Here is a 22212-nt window from a genome sequence, read left to right as displayed (position 1 = left end):
ATAACTACAATATTTAACATGATTTCCAGGAAAACGAACCATTAACCATTTTATTATAAGCCAGAAAGCTGAAATTTCAACCTATCAGTGGAACAATACTGGCGGTTCCTGAAATGTGCTATTAATGGGCACCGAAAACGGTCACAAAATAACGCGTATCTCGTATTTCCGCATTTCACAGATTTCATACAAAATATCATCAAACTTTTCGTATTATTTTGCTTGGCATGAAAGGTTTAAGTAAATAAATAAATTGTTTGATATAATTCAGATTTTGTATTAAATTTTTTGATCTTGTTGTGTTGATAATGATAAAACTTGACCACAAGGGAAATTATTTGGCATTTTACAATTTATGTCAAATCAATACAATTTGTTTAAACAACAATCAAACTTTGAAAACCACGTATCAGCGAATCTGCGTATAAGAGGTACCGTGTACCTTGGGGACTACCTGTATCCATAATCCAGGCTATCAAATATCACAGCTTTAAAAAAAACTGTGGAGATCAAACAGGTTTCATGATTAATCATCAAAGTAATTTTTTCTTAGCATATAAATTACTATGGTTTTGTATTTAAATCAATACAGTTATGTATTTTGTATGTTGATTTCCATTTTCTGCCCAAGGATCTATAATAGGAACGAGTGGAAACAAGCTATTTGATACCACTGTTGTCAATGGATGGTCATGTTTCAATCAAAAACAATTGACACAAAATCCACAAATTAAGATTCAATTGTGTGGAATTTACGCCTTTTATAAATTTCATTCTGCGGCTGTTACTGGTACCGTTCAATGTGCCCATTATCGTTTAAGCGGACCAGATACAAAACATTCAGTTGTGTTTTAAACTTAAAATATCACTCGCTAATACCGCATCAGTTTCATTATAAATGCAATACAATTTATTAAGTGGAGTTGGGTTTGAACATTATTTTAATCGGCTTGAAAGCACGCATTTGTATGCACACACGAGCGTCTTCTTCTCAACGCCATCGCGTTAAATTCACCTTTGAAATTTGCTCACACGGAATCACCGGATTACTCTCGCTCACGAGGAAAAATGCATTCCTCTGTATCTCCTTCAGTCCGTGCGTATTGTCACACAGTACCCGTGCCATGGACGCCTTTCGCACCTCGAACAGTTGGCGCGAGCTAAACACGTTGCCATTCTCAAAGTAGAACCGATCGCCCACCCGCGTACGGCGGAACTGATCCAGCAGCAGGCAAGCGAACGTTTCGCCCGGCATTCCATCGCCATGGTGACGTTCCAGTGCTCCCGCAACGGCCAGATCTACGTCATCGACTGACTCGTACTGTTCCGATAGTGACCGCACCATGGCAGGAGTTCTCAGCAAATTGTTAAACTCTTCCCAGCTCGTTACCCTGCCCAGCCCACAGTACTCGCGATAGTCGTTGTAGGAGGCCAGTCCATGATCCCGAGCGCGCTGAATGTCGATCGCTTTCAGATCAACACCGACCGGTCCACCGTGCCGGAAGAGGAAATGCTTCACCTCCGGAGTGAGATGATGGTTTGGACGATCGTGCGGTTGGTAGATCATCCCCCGGGACAGTTGCTCATAATTGCCATCCTTTTCCAGCACCGAAGGGTTGTTGAACCAATCGGACAAACGGATCGATCCCGTCGGCTGTCTCGATTCCGCTATCAAACTGAAAATTTGAATTTCTCATATAAATATTAATATATTTTACGACATTTCCCATTCCCCGTCCAACACTTACTCCAAGTGACCGGCAATAAGATTGTGAAAGAATCGGAATGCAGCCGTTGCGAACGCATTGCTCACCGTTGGATCGACCGAGGCATCGTAGTCGTTGGCAAAGCCGGGCAACTCCAGTGCGGGCAGTACGCCGGCCGCTCGCATATTTTCCGCCCCGAGGTAAATCGGCAACCATTCGTAGTAAACGATCCGCTGGTACTGGGCAATGTTAAGCTTGCGTGCCTGCTGGAATACCGTCTCATCGTCCCAGCCGGCGTTTAGGTCGGCCAGCTCACGTGCCAACCGATTGTGCTCCAGGTGAAACGCCTGATGGAGCAGCGTTAGGTGCGGGCTTTGATTCGAGCGAACGTCCCCGGTGAGATAGCAAGCGTCGTCGGCGGCATCCTTCGACACGCAGGTGGTCGTTTTGTTGGGATGCACCGGCAGCCACTGCTTGCCGTTGCGTGTCTCCGCCTGCAGTTGTCCTCGGCTGAAGGTACGCAAGCTGTTGGTCTGCTCCAGCGAGTTCCCATACACCACGGACAGGTCCAGAAAGGCAGTGACTGAGGATAATTGCTCCGCTGACTCTTCACCGGCTGCCAGGGACGAGCAAGCGTCCTCCAGTGTGGTTTTAGTGCGCACCAGATTCATGCACTGAATGCCTTCGCCGGCCAGCACTGGATCATCGTCGGCCACCTCGATGGGTAAGCATCTCGGGGAGGCAAGTGCCTTCGGGACCATCTTCCCGTCGGCACAGCACTGTATGCCGCCAGCTGGTCAGAGTAAATTGAAATCGGGTTCAACGAGGCACATACAAACAGACACACACCAACACGCTCAAACACACACTTACCATCCGCTGTAAAGCTCAGGTCGTGCGCTACAAACTGTCCGAACTGCATGCTTACAAGTGTGCTTCGCGGATGTTGCATTTCCGTTTCACCGAAAAGATGAAGCGACAGCTGGCGCACATTGGGCAGTGGGTTGCCCGAGCTGGCCAGGGCCGGCTCCCAGATGCCGTCGGTGTATTGGGCCGGTACAAACCGGGCGTACGGTCGGTTCGGTGTGCCCCAATCGGGATTGTTTAGATTGTTGCACGACCCATCGAGCTGGTAGGTTTGTACACTATCGTCACATACTGGTGCCTCGGGACAGACCGTTTGCGACAGACCAGTGTAAGATGAAAGGAGCGTAATGGCAATCAATAAACCTGGGACGGTGTACATCCTAAGGAAAGTGAGAGACATTCATTTTTATTTCAAGAGCTTTGGACGAGAGAGGAGCTTGAGTGATGCAAGCAATACCAAAGTTTTAATTGTTTTTCACTTGACAAATAGATGTTGCTAGCAGTCTAATCTTCACTATGATTGCTCAACGCTATGCTACTGAAATTTAATCCAAGATATTTTTCTCAAAAGGTTGGATGTTGTTACAAAACCAAATAATAATGGGGGTTTCACCAAAAATTACACAATTACTAATTAAGATTATGATTCTTAATCAGTGATTTGTTTTTCTGAAGCCAGGTCATTTGAAGAAGTTGACTTAAATGATATATAAATTTAATGTATTTTCATAACCCTAGTTAATTCAGCCAGGTTACAAAGCTTCTTAATGGAATTTATGAAGGCATGTGAAAACTAAACTTTTGTTGTTCGATTTTCATAAAGAATATTTCATTTCTTTATTTCATTCATTCAAGGAGGATTTCATTTTTAATTATTCCTATCACGTAACTGCTGAACAGCTTGATTTATTGTTTTTCATTATTATTATTTATTCTAAAGTCTAGTTTTATCAATCTATCGAACGACAATACTCAAATTTTGAGCTTTTGAGCTATTACACTGAATAGTTCCCAGTTCCTCTTTCTCTCTCGACCAGTGTTGTTAGCGATGACGTTCTTCTACATGAAATTGCCTACTTTGACACGATTTAAAGCTTCGCATTCAAAGAAAGAGTGAAATTCTTTCTATAGTCACTTCAAAAATGTCGTTGGATCCGATCAAGCAAAAGTGACACATAAACCTCAACAACGATTTTTTAGTAAACCCCAAATATTTGCTGTTGTTACATACATACAGGCTTACTATATCGCGTTCGGCATTCGAGAATATTCACTCGCACGTTAATTATGTTCATTTTCGTATCGTTTTGCTAGCGACGTTCCGCTTCGAGTAACTCATCTGCAGATTCGAGTCGACGAAGTAAAAATCGGTACCGTATTGCTCGAACAGGAAGGTGCATTCGAGAGTTTTTCTGCCGACAGCTCAAACCGTCGGAATCGCGCAAATTTAACCTCACAAAAAATTAAGCCACTGTCTACGTGTGTTTAACTGTAACATAAGTTTATCAACACTCTCATCACTGATATTTACCCCATTGTCAACAAAATTAAGGAAAAAATGATTTTAAAAAAGTGCTGAATGCGTTTGTTTACACCTGATCATAACCTGATATTTGTTTCCTCCCACCACCCACTTCACCATTGATGTTCTCTTAGACCGCTACAAAGGCGCCATGTAATCATGTAATTAATTTTTCAAAAACATATTCAAAGGTGTGAAATAGTCTTTTCTACAATTCATGCATTCACTGGTTCCATCTACATCCATCGTATTTTCCGCAAATTGCGAAAAACGACTGTCCATATAGTTACGGTAGGCGCTGTACGTCTCCTAACGAGTAAAATCTTGCATAACGAGCAATTTCATTTATGTTCCTGATACACTTGTTTGGTGTCGATATGAAATCAAGTTCACGATCAGTTAACATTGCACTTTATTTTATTTTTGCTGAACGCTCAGGTAGGTGAGAGATACTATGAATTGTTTAGTATTAAACTATTGCCAAGAAGATAAGTGTCGTATAAATGTGTGATGCACAAGTGTGTGGTATATTGAGAATGCACTTTTCCTTATCTACTTGTTCATGAAGGCAAGAGCATCTTCTTCCAAATTCTGCAGCTTGGATAAGTTTGATGTGCAAGTGTAATGTAGATTTTATGCCAAGTATTTTATCGAAACGTTTTTAAACGGTTGAAGAATATTTATATTTACATTTATTATTACCAATTATTTCATTTTCATACGGAATTTTCATATCATAAGTAATTTTTCGTACAACAAGCAAGTCACTGGAACGGATTAAACTTATTGTAAGAAGTTCCACTGCAGAATAAACCATGAGGTAAAGTTCGAATTCTGCTTTCTTTTTCTTCTTCTTTTGGCTCAAATACCGTTGTCGGCCAAGACCTGCCTGTACCACTTGTGGACTGGGATTTCAGTGACCGGCTCAGAAACGGCTGTACCACGAAACTCTGCTTTAACCTCCATTATTGTCCAAATCCGTCTTACAGCTGTTCTGTAAAACATCACACCCGACTTGGGCTCAAATCTTGTACAGAACGAACTACATTCATGCAGTGAACTGACTATTCCAATCCAGGTAATCTTACACCAAATAAGAAGCAACACACAAGAACACATGCAAAGGATGACAATAAAATGTACTTATATATTTCTCATATCTCGCATGTCTCTCAAACACTACACGAGTATGCACAAAACACCAAAAATGAACCAGTCACCGATAGTTCTTGTTGACTCTTCACTGACACTTTTGCTCAACCCAATGAACACCTCACCGGGTGCAACCGTCACACTAATTCTACACAGCAGCAACAAGCAACAAACAAAAACAAGCACCCAAAAACCTCCTCCACCCCAAGTTACCTGGCACAACTTCTTGACAACCGGAAAAGTGGCACCGGCTACTACTGAATTGGTTGCGCTTCACGCCCGCACCATTTATACCGGAGCATGAGCTTGCAAAACCATCCATTGCCCAACAAGATCGGAATGGTGGCGTGGTTGTCGTCTCAGTCGCCGTACGAAAATAAAAGTGGTTTGTTATCGCTGCCGTGTTCTATTATCAGCAGTTTTGCATTCCGTGCATCGCGCGTACCTGAGAGTCGGCGGGGGTGTGGTTTTGTATTTGCTATCAAATTAGACGACAAATCTACTGCCAACTTATCGATGCCAAGGCAAATGGACAAGTACCGGCAGTAACGATGGCAGAGGGTCAAGTAGACTGGCTAATCATTTCGCATCGTTTCTTTTTGGTCAAGTGGCGGATGGCTTATCGATCGGCCGTCGTTGTTTAACCGACAATGAGCAATCGAAATTGCAATTGGAGATTATGTGGTGTAGCTGGCGTTTGGTGTTGCCATGAGTAGTACACATTGTAAACAGATCAATGTTACATCAATAATTGAGTTCAAACGAGCTAACCTCAGGTCGATTGCGATGAAGGAAACTGGATAAAATCATGACATTCAATTGTTTCTATTAATACCTCAAACTATCATCAAGAACTGCGCTCTTCTCGTAATTTCTTTTAACGCCTTTCGGAAGGGTGTTCCCTTGCAGTGTTTTGTTTTACGGTTGAAACAACGGAGAATTCCATCCAACACACCGTCAGTGCAATAGCTGCCCAGATGCAATTCGCTGCCCGTGACACAATTCGTCACCGTAAACGCGCGGCGACGCAAGTGCCCACGGAAGGCGTTCCAGCTGAGTGAGTATTTTGGTTAGTCTGGGCTCCCTTCCCGTCCGATATCGATAGGCCCGGTTAGGAGCGTTCCCTTCCCTAGTCTAGTGGGAGGATAGGGCATTCGTTTCTGGGACAATGGGTCGCTGGCAATTGCACAACAGCTGCACCAAAAAAACCGCATCGTAGAGGGAAGGAAAAGCACATTCCTGCTATAAATCACACCTCGCCGAACCGAACGGCATACATTTGCATACGGCAGTGCGTTGAGTGTAAAGCGTGAGCCACAGTCACAAAGCTCACGTTAAAAGAACTCTGTGAAAAGAATCGTGCAAAACAGGAACACGGTGGTGAAAATGTGTCGTGCTGTGGAAGGCGCGTTGTTGCTAGTGGTTGCTGCAATCCTGCTGGTAGAATGTTCCGGCTTGCACATGTACCCGGAAATATTCGATCCGGCCAAGTTTCTGCAGCGTCCGTTGCCGCTGAAAAGTACCGTTGAGAGTCGAGCCGCTCCGGAGCCGGAGTACTACTCGGGCGGCGGGTTTAAGGACGGTGAGGTTGGCTTTGTGCGTTCGAACAGCGAGTCGGGCAAGGGTGGCTACCGGCACAAGGAGAACTTTCACCGCAAGGATGGGAACAAGTATGGGCACGAGCGGCAGACGGGATTTGGCGAGTCGAAGCGTACCGGAGACGAGCTGGCGAAAGAGCAGGGCAGGCTAACGGTGGACACGCACCACTACCGCCCCGAACCGACGTACGAAGTGTTCGAGGAGCAAAGGTAAGGACGCGAAAGGTAGGCAAAAGACAACGCACTGAGCTTAGCGGAACTGATGATTCCCCTGTTTTAGTGATGTGGAAAACCCGGACAAACACAAAAAGTACGGTCTCGCTGGTGGCAAGGACAAGAAAAAGCCCACCGAGATGAAGCCGACCAAATCGTCGCGGCAAACGGTCGCTGCCGGCCCGAAGGCAAAGGGACGCTCCAATGCGAAGAAAAACCACACCGGCTACGAATCGATCGTGTACCATGAGAACGAGCGGGACAGCAGCGAGCATGGGTACGGCAAGAAGAAGGCGGTCGGGCAGCTTCCACAGCCCGAGGAGAAGAGTCCGGCCAAACAGATTGCCCACGACGATGGGTTCGATGAGGGTGAGGGTGGATCGGACGCTGGTCGGGATTCGGATTTCAACGATAACTATGACGCGTTGCGGTTCGATAGTGACTTTGAGCGGTCTTTTGGTAGTGAGGAGGTCGACGAGGACGGAGTGGAGGAGGAGAATGGTGGTCGGCAGGCTGGGAAGAAGGGGGAAGACGACTACGATGAGGGAGACGAGGGAGATGATGACGACGATGGAGCCAGCCAGGACAAGTACCGGGGAGATGATTACGATGACGAGGACGAAGAATCGGACGGTTCGGAAAAGGGAGAGGACGATCGGCAGTACGAGTACACCAGCGAGGCGGATGGTGATGCGCAAGATTACTGAACAAATGGGGGGAGAGGGGATGGAATGTGCTGTAGGTGATTAAGATTAAGAGCAGAGAACAACGATATCGGTAGGAAGCTGCTGTTAGGACTGTAGTTAACGAGATACCTCGAACCGAAGTGCAAATATGTCGTAATAAATCGAACTAATGATACTGTTATTACACGCCGCCTGTGCTTGTGTGTAACGTCTGTGGGTGTCGCTTGGGTGGCGCTTGAATGTGGCGCTGACAGTCACTTGTGCAAGAAATTCGCAATGAAATTTAGCATAATTATTATTGAGGTACTGAACTGCTTTGATGGAATTGGGTACAGATTGAGTATGAATCGTTATTAATTGGAGAATGCTCATGCTGAATTAGAGAAAGGGTATTATACTGATAATTCACTTGCTTTATTATATTACTTTGCAGCATTTCGAAATAATTTATTTAATTTCATCGTATGATCGTCACAATCGCTTTGCTATAATGACTTCAAATGAACCTCGATCGCTAAACGACGAAGTTCATTTTACAAAGCTTTCCACCCGCAAGCTTTGTCATGATCGGCTCATTTTGCTTGTTCATTCGCAGCTTTATGGATTCACGCTACAAAAGCTTGTATAACAGGGATCGCTTCCCACTTTAGCGTTTCAGGGTGTTTTAGGATTATATTTAATTGTTTCAGAACTATTATAATTCAGTGAAACGTTTTATTTTAAAAAGCTAATTTATAGTAGTTTCCATGCATTACTATTAGAACAATTATGTATTACACTCATTTAATTCACTTTTAATGCAAAATTGTCAATAACTTTTGTTTTTAATAGCTAAATTGATACTTGATTTTTATATTTGACATAAACTTGCTACGTAATTACACTGTTAAAGAGCATAGCCTGGCATGTCCGCGTAGGACGTTATGCCACATAGAAGAAGAAGAAGAAGAACGAAACAGAGAACGTGGTTCTACATTCAAATGAAACGTTTTATCTTTTTACAAAATTGATTTCAATACTTCACATTAATTGATTAATTTCTTATTTACGTATTTTTATGTTAGTTTATGTTTAACTGTGCGTTCGTTTTCATCTATTATTGGCTTGGCATCGATACATTGAAGCAACGAAACTGCAACGGTCAGAGGCTGTTTGTCGCAGGACTTTTTGACAATCGAACCGACACGCCGGCGCTTCTTTCGAAGCTCAACATGTACGTCTCGCCGATATCGCTCCGAGTGAGATCGTTACCTGACGTGGAGGAACGCCGCACTCGCTTTGGCTCCTGTGATCGCTTTATCCGTATGTGTCATTTGTGCTAGTTTAATTTCATTTGTGATCGTCATCAACCTGACATGTCGCGCGCCGCATTCTCAAATATTCGTGCCGTGCGACCTTCTAAGTGTTAACTATTGTATCTGAAGACTAAACGTGCCAAAACGATGACTAAAATATGACTTTAATGTAATGTATGTTAGCGAATTCGCTTCAAGAGGGCCACTCGCTGTCCGTTAAATTTTTATTAATAAATAACAAATAACGACAGATCACCATGCGAGGTGAAACCCCTGCCTAAACGTGCTTGGTCAGAATGGCACGGGATGGCTTTAGCCTAAACACTGCCACCACACCCACCCACTTACTCTCTATTTCGCCCTTGGAGAGCCATTCTTGATTCGCTACGCCCGCGTAAGCTGAACCACCAGGCGGAGCACACGCACACAACGACACACGTACACAACCCGGAGGAGCCCTTTGTAGAGCACATTGACATCGCATTCCGCGTGGTTTGGCTCGGTCTGAGGGGGGGGGGTGGTTGAGGGTGTTGGTTGTTTTGCTCGCTTTCCTTCATTCTCTCCATCTTCGCTCCACCGGCCGAGAGAACGAATCACGAAGCCATCCAAAAGCACGCGTGTAGTGGACCCGACGAGGAGCAGCAGAGACCGGGGCAGTACGTTCAGTGTCACAGTGTAGGAAGCGTTGGACATACATAATTTTTGAAAATTTCATTAGAATTTTACAAAAATTCATAAAAATATACATACATGAAATTAAAAAAAAACTTATTTATACAAATTTGCAAAGATAATAAACAAGTTATCTCCATGCAATTAAGAGGCAGACTATTGTAACGCAAACTTTTCAATTATTGTGGAAGTTTATTTTTAAAATATTGTATATTATATGTTGATCTAGTACGTGTTATGCGACAATTCTTTGTCATTTACTTTCCCAATAAAATTAAAACATATTGTTCTTTAAATCCACCTTAAACCAATCAGCGCAGCATCAGAATTGCGAGCACCGATCGGAAACCCTCCCTGGCTCCACGATCATGGCAGATCAGCACCGATCGATTCCCCCTTTGCTGGCGGTTGAAGGCAGGAGAGGAAAAGGGGCCACACGAGTGATCTTCTACTCGCGGCTACTCGCAGTTCGTCCGCGCGAAACGCACCTCAGTCTTCGGCTGTGCCTTCGAAGGCAAACATCACCTGCACGGTCGGTCCCGTCGGTCCCGTTGCGGTAGAGAGAGAAAAGCTGAGCAAGCGAAACATAACAAAAAAAAATCGAACAACGAACCACCACGGGCTGGGTGGAACAACACACAGAAAACACAAAACCAACCCCACACACACACAAGCACACTTTCAAACACGCATTTCGCCCTTTGCTGGTACAACGCGGTACGAACGAAGGAAAAAACGAGTGTCGAAGAATTAAGCCCAAACCTCGACCGAAGCTTGCAGACCGAATTAGCATTAGTGCGCGTGAGTGCTGTTGTTGTTGTGTGGTGCGGTGCTGTTGCTATTGTACGTACGTACTGCGATACACATAATCAGTCTGCGAAGGAAAATCACGCGCTTTCAGTGAGCCCTGGAGGTGCCTGGGGTGACGTTAAGACGACCGTTGGTATTTTAACTATTTTTGCGTGGTTGGGTTCGGGTGTGAGTGCGTTTTTGTTTTCCTTCTATTCTGCCTTTGTGCGTCCAGTGTTGGCGTGCGTGTTTCTACAGTGCTACAGTCGGCTCGATCACGGTACGGTGCGCGCGGGAGGGTGTGTGTCGTTGGCACGAGCGCGAATCTAAGCCCCGGCATCAAAAGTTTAGCGCGTGAATTTGCGATACGGGTTTTGCTGTGTGCGGCGTGCAAAAAAAAGTCGCGTGATTTTCCACCCAAACACGTGCGTGAGGGCGAAGGTTTGGGCGTTCGAGCCCGGGATGCGTTTTGTGTGCGTCAGTGAGGTGAGTGTGATTAGAAACGGGGTGTGAAAATTGATCCTCGTCTTCGTACGCAAAGGCTTATTCGGGCGAACGGGCTTAACGCGTGGCAGGATTAGGTGCACGAGTGAACAAAATATTCTTTCCGGAAGAATCGCTCGCTCGCGGGAGTGGTGGTGCTAAAAAAAGAGAAAATTTATAAAAGTTTTTTTTGTCAACGCAACACGCTGATAGCAGTTTTTCCTGGAAAAATAACGGTTCTACCAGTGCGGGCAACCCCTGCCGGGTGAATTTCCATCGCTGCTATAACACGCTAAGGTAGGTTGAGATTACAATGCAACATCTACACATTCGGGGAAAAGTGAGTGAATTGCGAATGAATTATTTATTGCATTAATTTCGTCGAATGCGATTTTTTGCATGAGGAGGGGTCAAATCCATTTTCACAGAACGTTTCATAAACTTAGTCTCGTACATTAGTTTTATGCTGTTGATAAAACTGCCCGGTACGCAAATAAATCGATAAATCGTTTCAATGTTTTGATTCTTTTAAAATCAATACCGTTCATCAGATTTGGTTAATTAAAAACCATCAAATTGCTTACTCAGCGACAACCCCTTTTTTTCACCATTTTATATTGACAACCTTCCCCAACACTGGCCCATCGAATGGCTATGACCGAGCCGCGTCTCAGGATCGATGCTCATTCGCAGCGCAATAAATGAAAATTCCAACGAAAACTTCATTATTTTCTCAATCAAACAAAGCGCAACGGAGCTCCATTGTGGAATGACACATGAATTGATTTGTGAAATGTAGGGAGAGGGAAAACCCAGGTCCCGGGAAGAGCTTTTTTGTTAGGACTTTTTTTTGCATCCTTAAATACATTTATGGGACGCATCGTTGATTGAATCCTGCGCATACACACGCGGGTGCATATATTGGCACATTTTATGTCGTCTGTTAAACAAACTAATACCGAAACCGAACGCATGCCATGGGTGGGTTGGAAGTAAAAAAAGTAGCAACAGCAGCAACATCAACGGCTATAAACACCTCTTTTTTCAGCCTACCTAACGGAGTGCTTTCGTTGGCGCAAACTTTGGGGAAGTTTTCTTGTTCACATTTTGCTTTCTTTGGCCTCGAGAGGTTTTTATGTAGTTTTTACTCCTACTTCCAATTCAAGCTCCAGCTAGTCGATGCCTGAAATAAAGCTCGACTGTAAAGCAATAAAAGAAATCAGATCAAACATTCGTTGGCGCTACCCCTTTTGCTATTCGCCGAGCGGGAAAATACCTTTCCTAGGCTGCTATTTGTAATATATAAAAAAAAACCGGCACCATGGACAGGTTCATACAGTAGAAGGCACCCTGGCGCTACGAAAGAGCTGCGAAACTGCATGAACTAATTGATTTGCCGGTGCTAATGTGCTGCAAGAATGCTCAGCAATCTCAGCAGCGCGTTTGACGATTTCAGTATTAGATTGACTTACCTTTTAGCAGGCTGGCAAAACAAAAACAACAACAACAACAACAGAAAACCACATTAAATAAATCGCGCCAATACGCACACCCGCTGGGAGGGCACTGGGCGTTCGAATATATGCACCGCGAGTGCTTAAGTTCGCGCTTTGCTGGTCTCGCCTCGGTTTAGCGGTGTTTTCTTACAAACGCCTCTGGGTGTCTCTTGCCTCACATTCCTAAACACTCACACACACATACACGCACAGCGAGCCAAGCATGCTCCATTTCGGCATGGTTTATGGCCCACCACCAATTCTGTCTCTGCGACGGCCGGCGTGAAGCGCTCTATCCATCAAACCGTAAGCTTTGGCTGAGGTGATTTTTTTTGTCAGCAATTTAACATACTTTTTTGGTACTTCTTGGAGTGTCCCAATCGCCCAAAAAAAACCCTGCGCACACACGCACGTAACCGATAAGTCGCACACTTGTGGATGGAAATTTAATCGGTTTCTCTCTCTCTCTCTCTCTCTCTCTCTCTCTCTCTCTCTCTCTCTCTCTCTCTCTCTGCGTAGATCTCCAATTTATACTCACAGTTCCATCTTTTCCATTCGTTTTTTTCACGTCCGGCAAAGGTTTGTGGGGGCGTAAAAATTGCGCTTTTGTCGGGGTTTTGAAACCGATCTATCGGTTCGTTGTACCCCCACCCACCGGCGTGCGATAAACTGTGATGAATTTTCATGATCTCGAAACGGGAATCGTTTACGGCGCCTCGCCGGGAGGCACAGTTACCGGGCAATAAGTAGAAATAAATTAAAATTAAATAACGCTCGTACGCAGACCACGGTTTCGTTCGGACCGGCACTGACGGGAGGGGGTTTTGTTTTCGAAAGAATTGATTGTGCCGAAAATGCGAAGGTTTTTGGAAGTAACGTTTTATTACCGCGCCGATATTGGTCATTTTGGGAGCGATTTTTTTCCGAAACGAGGAATAGTTTAAGTTCCAAATTTTATTGTTTCAAATCGATTGTTACAATTTTATTGCAACCACAAAAGAATTGAATCATTCTTTTAGAATCTTAGCTTTAATTAACGAAATGGTGAAAATATTTTTTTAAAAACTGAAATTATACTAGAAAATATAAGAAAAATCAGATCAATTAAAAAGAACAATATGTAATGATGAAAAAACGTTAATGATAAATTTTAAAGCTTTGCTATTATCAGTTAATTTAAATGTATTTTTATGTTTTTCAAACGAATTTAATTTATTTAATTAAGGAATCATCTCAAACAAGAATTCAAGCGTCTCATAGTTAAACAAAACTAAAGAAAAATCAGAAGATTTAGAATTCTAAGAAATTAGAATAAAAAGTAACTGGAAAGCTCTTCAAAAACGAATAAAATTCATATAAATCTAGCCCATGTCCTCAATCTAACAAGATGGCTATCAAATTAATTGCTTAACATTCTCACGCAACGAGCTTTAAATGATCATCCTCTTCTCTCGGTCGTCAATCATCAAACTCCAAACCACGACGGTTGGTAGGATAATGCTAGGGTTACCCTCCTTCCATCCCCTTAAACACCTCTGATCCCACTGCATTCACTAGGCAATCACCTCATCATCAAACCTAATCAACTGTTGAAAACTTCTACCCCAAACCGTATCATCTAAAGAAGCTCGATCGCTTTAACTCTTTTCCGCTTCCCAAGAAGCGGTTCAGGCAGAAAGATCGTAAGAATGGGTCGGGGGAAGCTACTCTACCGGCGTAACAAATCAAACAGTTGAACAACTGTCGGGGTGCGATACACCCCAAAAACCGGCGAGCGCTGAGATGATTTACGTATCTTTCCCCTTTTTCCATTTCTCTCTCTCTCTCTCTCACACTCACACAGATCGAAAGCATCCCGCCATGAGGCTACAGTTACAAATGTGATAATTAGTGGGGTAAAAGCGGGTTTATCTTTTATGACTCCCAGGCCCAGGACGAACTTCTAGCCGGGGCCGAGCACATTCGATTATATTATACCCATTTGCTGCGCGCCCGTTTGACCGCACTGGCCCGAACAACGGTTTCAGTTAGGTCCGAAATCCGTCTTACTGCCTTGTCTTACGGCAATGCGGTAAGACGTCGGCTTCTAGGTCAGCTGGAACGGTTCGGTATGTTGCTGCTTTTGCAGAAGCGAACCATTGGCAGTGCGAATTAGTCCTAGGGATAGGCACAAATCCGCCAAATGCCAAACACACGCCACTGTGGCCAACCGTTTGTCCGATTATTCTCACTCACAGTGTGTCTATGTGTTTGTGGGAGAGAGAGACACCACAGGAAGAGGTTGCAGTGTTGCAACATGCATTTTATCACGAGCCTGCACACACCATCGCCTGCCATCAGTGGGTTTTGGATTTGGCAGGGACGTCACTGCACTAAACCCCCATGCGGCACGGCTGACGCTCAAGGCTGAGCGGTCGGCGGAAAAGCGAACAACAAATGCAGTCGACGAGCACGACTAATCCAATTAGTCCAGAACCGGTGGCCGACGACGGAGACCAATAATGCACACGCCGCTTCTCGTGCCATCTCGGTCTCGTGTTACAGTGGCGTCCGATGGCGGCAATGAGCACTGGCAATCCAGCCCGAAAGGGCTTGGCTTTCGGCAGAGATTGATGATTTAGTGAAAGAAATTGGACCGACCACTGGGGGTAGCACACGGTTACGATCATTTGACCATCGGAATTATCATGCTTGCGGGTACTAATGGTCGAATCGGTAAAAAGGAAACGCCAACCTACCTCCGTGAGAGTGTCCTCCAGGGATATTCACCACCAACCAGCACTGTATTCTTGATCAAGCAGCCCCACAGTGGTTGACTGTATCGAAGGTATGATTTATGTAACTGCCCTAACTGCTCTTCTCTCGATGCCTTCCGACTGGAAGTAAGTGCATCGTAACCGAGTTGTAACGAGATTAATACCTTCCCTAATGCTTCGATGCTCTCACACAGGGACCCACTCGATACGGAAAACGAGAACGATTTCCCAATTTTTACACCCCGGCGATTGCTTTTTCCCCGCTCCTCGTATCGCAGACATCGCTTGAGGGTTATTGCAATATATTTTACCCCAACGCAAGCGACAAAACCACACGACGCTCCTCCCTTTCTGTTTTTAAACTGGCCCCAAGTACTCTCCGGACGCTATTAAATTGCGTACCGTACCGATGAGTTCGTCCGATCGGTGTTTTGGGCTCGTTTTTTGTGCTGTTGATTGCACACAATTCACTATCCTGTGTTCCGTTTCTGTTCCTATGTGTGTGTGTGTTTGAGTGGGCAATAATTTAACAGTTTCCGATGTAGTCGTCCCGAGGCTTTCCATGCTAAAATCGTTTCATTGTCCTCTTCCCATCGCCCCCAAACTCCATAAAGTGATCTTCTCATAAACGGCATTCGATGCTCGCACTGTCTCCCGTACCGCATTAATGTGCAGCAATTATTTATTGGTCATTTGTGCAAAGTGTTGTGGGTGTCGTCGGCAACTTTTAAGAACCCATTTCGTTCACCCTCTTTTATCCCTGAGGCGCCTCTCACCCTCAATCGATCATTATTTTCCGTCCGGCAGTGGGAGCTCAATTGCTCAATTAAGACGCAAAAGCATCAACTTTGCACTCGAACGGGGCTCGAAACCATGCCCACCGGATGTCACTAGGAGCTTGTGCAAGGAGATGTACACCCGTTTTCGCCTCTAACCCTTTTTCCGGCTCCTCGAACGGAAGTACGAAGTGGCAATGAATAAATTATGACATAATTAAGTGAGTCCATCGAACTCGACCACAGCCCAGCGGACCTCTCCAGTGCCAACCGATATTCATTATCATCATTCATCAAAAGTGAACTTTTCCGTATCGACCGACACACTCCTCCCCCCGCTTCGGTATGCCTCCCTGCCACTCCCCGCTTTAACATATGCAGGCAAACGCAGAGGAAAAGCTTAACACGCCTCACCCATGTGGCAGGGTGGCCCTCGTCGGCCCTGATGAAATCGATAGACACTTTCTAATTACGGTTAACGAACCGATTTCTTTCACCACTATCATCAGTACCATCCACACAGGCCGTGCACGTTCGATGCTGCTACACTATGCCATCATCCGTGGATGGTTTTTGGTTTTCCTCTGCCTCATGCCAACTCCAAGCACCCTTTCCTTATTGATCCGCAAGTGACACACCGCTCCGCGATGGAAAAACCACGACCACACAAACCATTTTGGTACGTGCTGAAATGTTGCTCGGACGCTGTACTTCCTGTGCCCGGTGACAGATCACCTTTTACACCCCGAATCGAAGCACTGGCGGGGCGTGAGAAATTGGTGTTCGATCCCTGTTCGCTTTGGTGCACGCTCGAATAGCAAACGGCAAAAAACAGCCTCGCCAACCAAAACGATAGGTCGAGTGTGAAACATTTTCCGGTTTATTAGTGCTGGTGGAAAGTGCGTATGTCCGTCTATGCGTATGGAAGCGAGCGAGTGTCTGGGGAGTTTTCTACTGTTTCTCTTCCTCGTGTTGTTTCGGTATTAAACATTAATGCTGTCTGTGTTATTTTTTATCCTCCGCACTCACTGCAGAGTAGTAGTGAGCAACAAGTTTTGATCGATTTCCTACATTTTGTTTAACCAGTTCGGATGCTTTTAGCTCCTACTGTTTTGCAGTATTTTTGCTAGTGTGTAGAGTCGAGCATGTATTTAGTGATTCAAAATCAAAGCTAGTGATAAAATGCTACATTTGAATCGTTTGTTGAACTTTGTGAAAGGGTTTGAAAATGGTTTTCATGAGTTTTGAAACAAGAAAAATTGAACAAAAAATGTTTTATATCTCTCAATTTCTATCTTTTTAATCCTCTTAGATCTTTTTTATCCCTAGATTATTTAGAATGTTTTCGTTAGAGTAGCTTCTCTGTATTTTTTAATAGTTAGCGTATTTTGAGGAGCGGTACCGAGGCACAGTCGTCAAGCCGTACATTTTAATAACATGCCCGTCATGGGCTCAAACCTAAAATGATCGCTCCCCTGTAGCAAGGAATGACTATCCGGCTGCGTGGTAATGAATTAAGTGTAAGTCTGACCAGCTCACCATTACTCTATTCGACCTTCTCTTCGGTGTCATGTTAAATTTAGTATTTTTTCTTGAAACTAAAGCGCATTATATGGCATTTCAATCTCATTTCATTATCTGCTCTTTAAAAACTGTTTGAATAATGATAAATAACAAACAATCTGTTTTAAAGTGTAGTTATTGCAGCAAAAAGTCAAAAACTGTTATTATGAATTCTCACAAGCAATATTGCCTACTCGTCACCATCGAACAAGCCTGCGATTTGAAATTACATTGCAGCGCCGTTTATCTGGGCTCATCGGGACTCTGATAATCGTTTTTGTTTTTTTCAAATATCCTCCTCAGCGCGGAAAGTTTACCTTGTATTGAACTATCATTACGCAATAGCACGGATAAACGAACAGCCGCATAACAGCAGAATGTTTATTACAAAGCTAAATAAATAATTAAGAAAAATATGTAACATCAAAACTCTATCATTTCATCTAAAAATCTTTCCGAACAAATTTTTTCCCCAAAAATTTGTCCTTTTTTTACATGATGAGATTTGTGGTGTAGGTGGACGAATAATATATCATTGGAAAGTAAAATTTATTCACTTTTAATGAAAATTTTTACAAAAATATTCCTTTCTTGTACCTTTTTTATTACTAACTGAAAAAATCGTACTAAAAACAAAATTATTAAACATTGGTGATGAATTAAAAAAATATACTTTTGTATATCCTCATTTCTTCACCAAACCTTAATTAACATGTCTTCAACATGTTGTCGAAAATGCAGACTTATCATTTAACCTCAAATGTGAAAAAATGCATTCAAACATACTCGAAGCGTACGCCTTTGCATGGTGCACCATACAAAAATCGTTCACCTGCACTACCGTACAAAGAACAGAACGCTCTGTACTTGCCATTCCGGTGTGTTCGAGGATTTAGTACTTTAATAAAAACGCAGTATTTTGTATATACCTGACATTTTTACAACATATCTATAAACCGTAAAACATGTTTTGTTTGTAACGCGGAAGATTTCAGCGTTATGGATGATATATCAAATGCCTAAATTGTTATTTTCTTACGAAATAACGAAGAGTCTAATATAGGGTGCTATGCTAGCACTTGGAAAATCAATGATATCTAATTATTTTCAATTACTTGGTTTATTTATTTTTACTTTGTGGTGGTTATTTTAAACCTTTTATTATTAAAACCAATACACTGCTTCTCAAATATACAGACTTAGAGTATGAAGACCAACAGCTAGAGTATGACGCAATGATTCCCTTGCTCGGCCTTGTTATTGGGCCGAATGTCTCTATATTGTGTGCCAAAATATTTCTAACGTGTGAAAACTCCTGTAAAACGGGTTTTAGTGCACTGTATTTGCAAAATTGTCTAAAATCCGCCTAAAGCAATTCAAACATCAGACAGCAATTCAACATTCAGACATTCTTCAAAACTACTTACAGTATAAATGTTAATAAAACGGAATTCATTAAAAAAAAATCCTTCAAACGTATACATTGACAATAGTAAGATATTTGTCATATTGAATGAAATATTAATAAACCAAAACAAAACAAAAGCAATGATGCAACGCAGTCAAACATCACTTTCAGCTTCTACGCACTCGATACATAATGCATTAAAATATAATTAAGGCACCACGTACCGATTCATAATCACATCACGCTACACGCCGGCAGGCGATGGCTAATGCTACAAATCAACACCTAACGACGGTAAAGTCATTATCACTTGTTAGTCCAAACTCTCCCCACGATATGAGTGCCTCCGATCTCCGACCAACCTACAAACGGCTACGTGATGTGAAGTCGTTCGACATCTGCTTTAAAATGTGTCCGTCTAGCAAACAACAGCAAAAAAGAACAAACCTTCTATCACAAAGCTATCAATCAACTCGCAAACGAAAGCCCCCCGCTTTCAACAGATGTTCTTTTCGGCGCTGGAAAATCATCGCCAGCACATCAGGATCATCATCATCGCTCGTTTCCATAAGCTCAAAGAATGCCCAAAAAAAGTAGAAGAAAGGTTACCGCCGTTGATTGATTTGTTTTCCTTGCAAAAATTTTGCACACACATACGCATACCGAGCGGACGATTTTCCAAGGCATCTCTCTCTCTCTCTCCTGTTCCCAATGCCAATTTGCTCTATCGCTCGCCCTGCAAATGGCGAATGTTTAATCACACGCGCTAGTGTTGCCACACAAAACACAAACATATACTGTACGCGGCGCATCCGGCTCCGGGAATGTCCGGTGCCCGCGGTGACTGATTGTGTACCAATCAACGGCACTCGCCGCCGCCTGTCCGCTGCTGCCCGCAAATTGACGCTGAAAAGTGAAAACAATTCAATTAGCCGTTCCGTTCGACATGGAAATGCACCACGCACGTACGATATGCGCCCGTGCTTATGCTCGTACGCTCGCAGCCAACCGGCACGAGAGTGGCGCCTGAACGGGGAAAAGACGAAGAGGGTGAAAAAAGATCACCGAGGGGCTGGCTGGAACGGAACAGATTGGAAGCTGGAGCAGACACCGGCCAACGGCTTTCAGCGATTGATTGGTTAGAGACGAGGCAACACCCGGTTGAGCTTATCACGTGACGCTTGTGTGTGTGCGTATGTATGTATGTGCACTGGGAGAAAAGCACATCAAATGGTGAAACGAGCATCGCTATAGGTGGAAATGTATGCTTACTGCCCTGCCCGCCCCAGAGCGATGCAGCGAAAGCGGGTTCTTCTTTCACCGTGCATCGCACGCACAAACACACCACATACACACAACGGACCACGTCAAGGTCAGCCCGTGAGCCGGTCGTGCGGTGTGGAAGTATTTACGAAGCAGGGGTGAAACCTGTCCAACGAGGAGCACGAAGAGAGAGAGAAATTACTTAAATTTCACCAGAATTCGCAGCACCGAAGGAAAGCTTCTCAAGTATGCGGTGAGTTGGGTGGTGAGCGAGGAAGAGCTACAGCGGGCCGGGTTGAGCGTTAAAGCTGTAGGTGCATTTTATCACGAACAACAAGCGAAACCGTCGGGTGAAAATTCGCTTTCCGAGAATGATGTGTTAATTTGAAGATGGAGTTTTCACTCTCTCGCGGTTTCTTCGTTTGGTGGCTTACCGCGAAGATGAGGGCAAGCGATAAACTCGGCATCCGCTCCATTACATTAACGAATTGGCAGCTTAATTTTAACTTTAAATTGCATGAAGAACTCACCCAGAATGTGTGTACACAAGCAGGGAAAGTGTTCTTCTTTGTATGTCCGCTTCAGTTGTTTGTTTCTTGATCATTTCACTTTCTTGTTTTGTTTTGTTTACTTTCATTTCTGTTGAATGTACTAATTTGTCTTCAGATTATTGTTTCTTTAATTTTGGAAAACCTCTTTGTTATTATTCTTTTTAGTTTTCTTTTAATTTTGTGTATAATTTTATCTTTTATCTATTTTTTTATCTGTTTCGTTTTACATTTGCTTTTTCTATCTTTTTATTAATGTTGTTGCTTTGTTGAACAAAGTTTCCTATTTTTGTTCTTTGTTTCTCAATCTGCATCAAATGCCATCATTGTATCGCTTAACTTCGCTTAACCTAACAAATTTGTGTCTTATCTATTATACGCGAATAAGACAGCAAAAACCCGAGAGCTTCAAAAGGAACAGCGTCATGTAAACGGATGAACAAACCAAAAAACACAAGCCCAACAAATTAAGCTTCAGTCGCCCACGGAGCAAGTGGCAAAAACAAAGCAGCAGAACAACAAGCCTAGAAAAAGCTTTAGATAAGCCATAGGACAACCGTGATGGCTATGGTGGTTACTGCTGCGAACCGACATGCCGTCTTACGATACGCGTCCACCGACTCGTAGCGTTCGCAGTTTCTTGCCACTTTTGAAGCAACAAAAAACCGGTTCGACCCATTGGATTCTACCGGTCTCAGCGTCTCCAGCTTCTTATAACCTCAACCCCAGCCCCATCAGCACGTTGAATTGAAAGTCATCAATGTTTAATCAAAATTGCTCGCCCCGTAACCCCCGTGGCTGGTTGGGTGGTTTTTGCCGTATCTAGCCGGGTTTTCCGTGCTGTCCGACCCGTGCTGGCTTGCCCGTGATGGCAGTATGATAATGGAATTTTACAACCATTCGGCCTACCAAACTGTAGCATTCTGGAGACGGGGTATGTTTCTGTACCTCACTCTTCTCTTCTGCTGCTGCAAGCTACATCGCTTCAAAGCAATAAAGAAAAAGACACACTAATGATTGTGGGTGGTGAGCGCGAGCAAAAAAAAAGAGCTTTCTTCGCTAAATTGAAGCTGGAATGGTAGTGCAAAAAAGGTTCAGCATTTGTATGATGGAGACAGGATAGAGAGAAGTGCAGAAAAAAAACACACCATCAATTGCAAATTGCACCACCACTAGAGTGTTGCTTGGCCCATGTTCATCCCATCCGTTCGTCAAAGAATGTGACAGAAAATTATGCTAACGATCTTCTGTGTTGAGTTCCTGCTCTTGCACTCTCTCTCTCTCTATCTCTCTCTATGTCTCTCTTGTGCCGGCATTTCTTCTTCCTGCGCTTCTCCACCAACAAGTGTCTTCCACGTTCGGTCACTTAATCCGCGAATGGAAACGATCCCAAGTTCTGACTTGCCATCGTCAGCTGCA

General features: G+C 43.8%; 3 protein-coding genes and 1 long non-coding RNA gene across 5 annotated transcripts in view; 2 read left to right on the top strand and 2 right to left on the bottom strand.

The window, feature by feature from the left end:
• Positions 1-22212, bottom strand: part of LOC133392981 (uncharacterized) — a 130598-nt gene that overhangs the window by 59106 nt on the left and 49280 nt on the right. The window lies entirely within an intron of this gene.
• LOC11175756 (peroxidase) lies at positions 888-5593 on the bottom strand. Its single transcript, XM_003436843.2, has 4 exons — positions 5461-5593; positions 2580-2953; positions 1749-2499; positions 888-1676 (listed from the first exon to the last, which is right to left on the bottom strand). Exons 2-4 carry the CDS (start codon positions 2950-2952, stop codon positions 992-994), a joined length of 1809 nt encoding a protein of 602 aa, XP_003436891.2. The 5' UTR covers position 2953; positions 5461-5593; the 3' UTR covers positions 888-991.
• LOC133393436 (mitotic apparatus protein p62-like) lies at positions 6095-7930 on the top strand. Its single transcript, XM_061658477.1, has 2 exons — positions 6095-7055; positions 7126-7930. The coding sequence occupies exons 1-2, from the start codon at positions 6634-6636 to the stop codon at positions 7763-7765; spliced, it is 1062 nt and encodes a 353-aa protein (XP_061514461.1). The 5' UTR covers positions 6095-6633; the 3' UTR covers positions 7766-7930.
• The window catches only part of LOC5667987 (serine-rich adhesin for platelets), a 64076-nt gene continuing 52071 nt past the window's right edge, over positions 10208-22212 (top strand). Inside the window, exon 1 of one of the 2 annotated variants that reach the window (XM_061655705.1) lies at positions 10208-11280. The gene's annotated coding sequence lies outside the window, so the exon portion shown is untranslated. The remainder of the gene's footprint in view (positions 11281-22212) is intronic. The other variant, XM_061655703.1, reaches the window with a different exon arrangement.

This window comes from Anopheles gambiae, chromosome 3 (assembly GCF_943734735.2).
Source record: "Anopheles gambiae chromosome 3, idAnoGambNW_F1_1, whole genome shotgun sequence".
Classification (NCBI taxonomy): Eukaryota; Metazoa; Arthropoda; class Insecta; order Diptera; family Culicidae; genus Anopheles; species Anopheles gambiae.
This window is presented reverse-complemented; position numbering and strand designations above follow the sequence as displayed.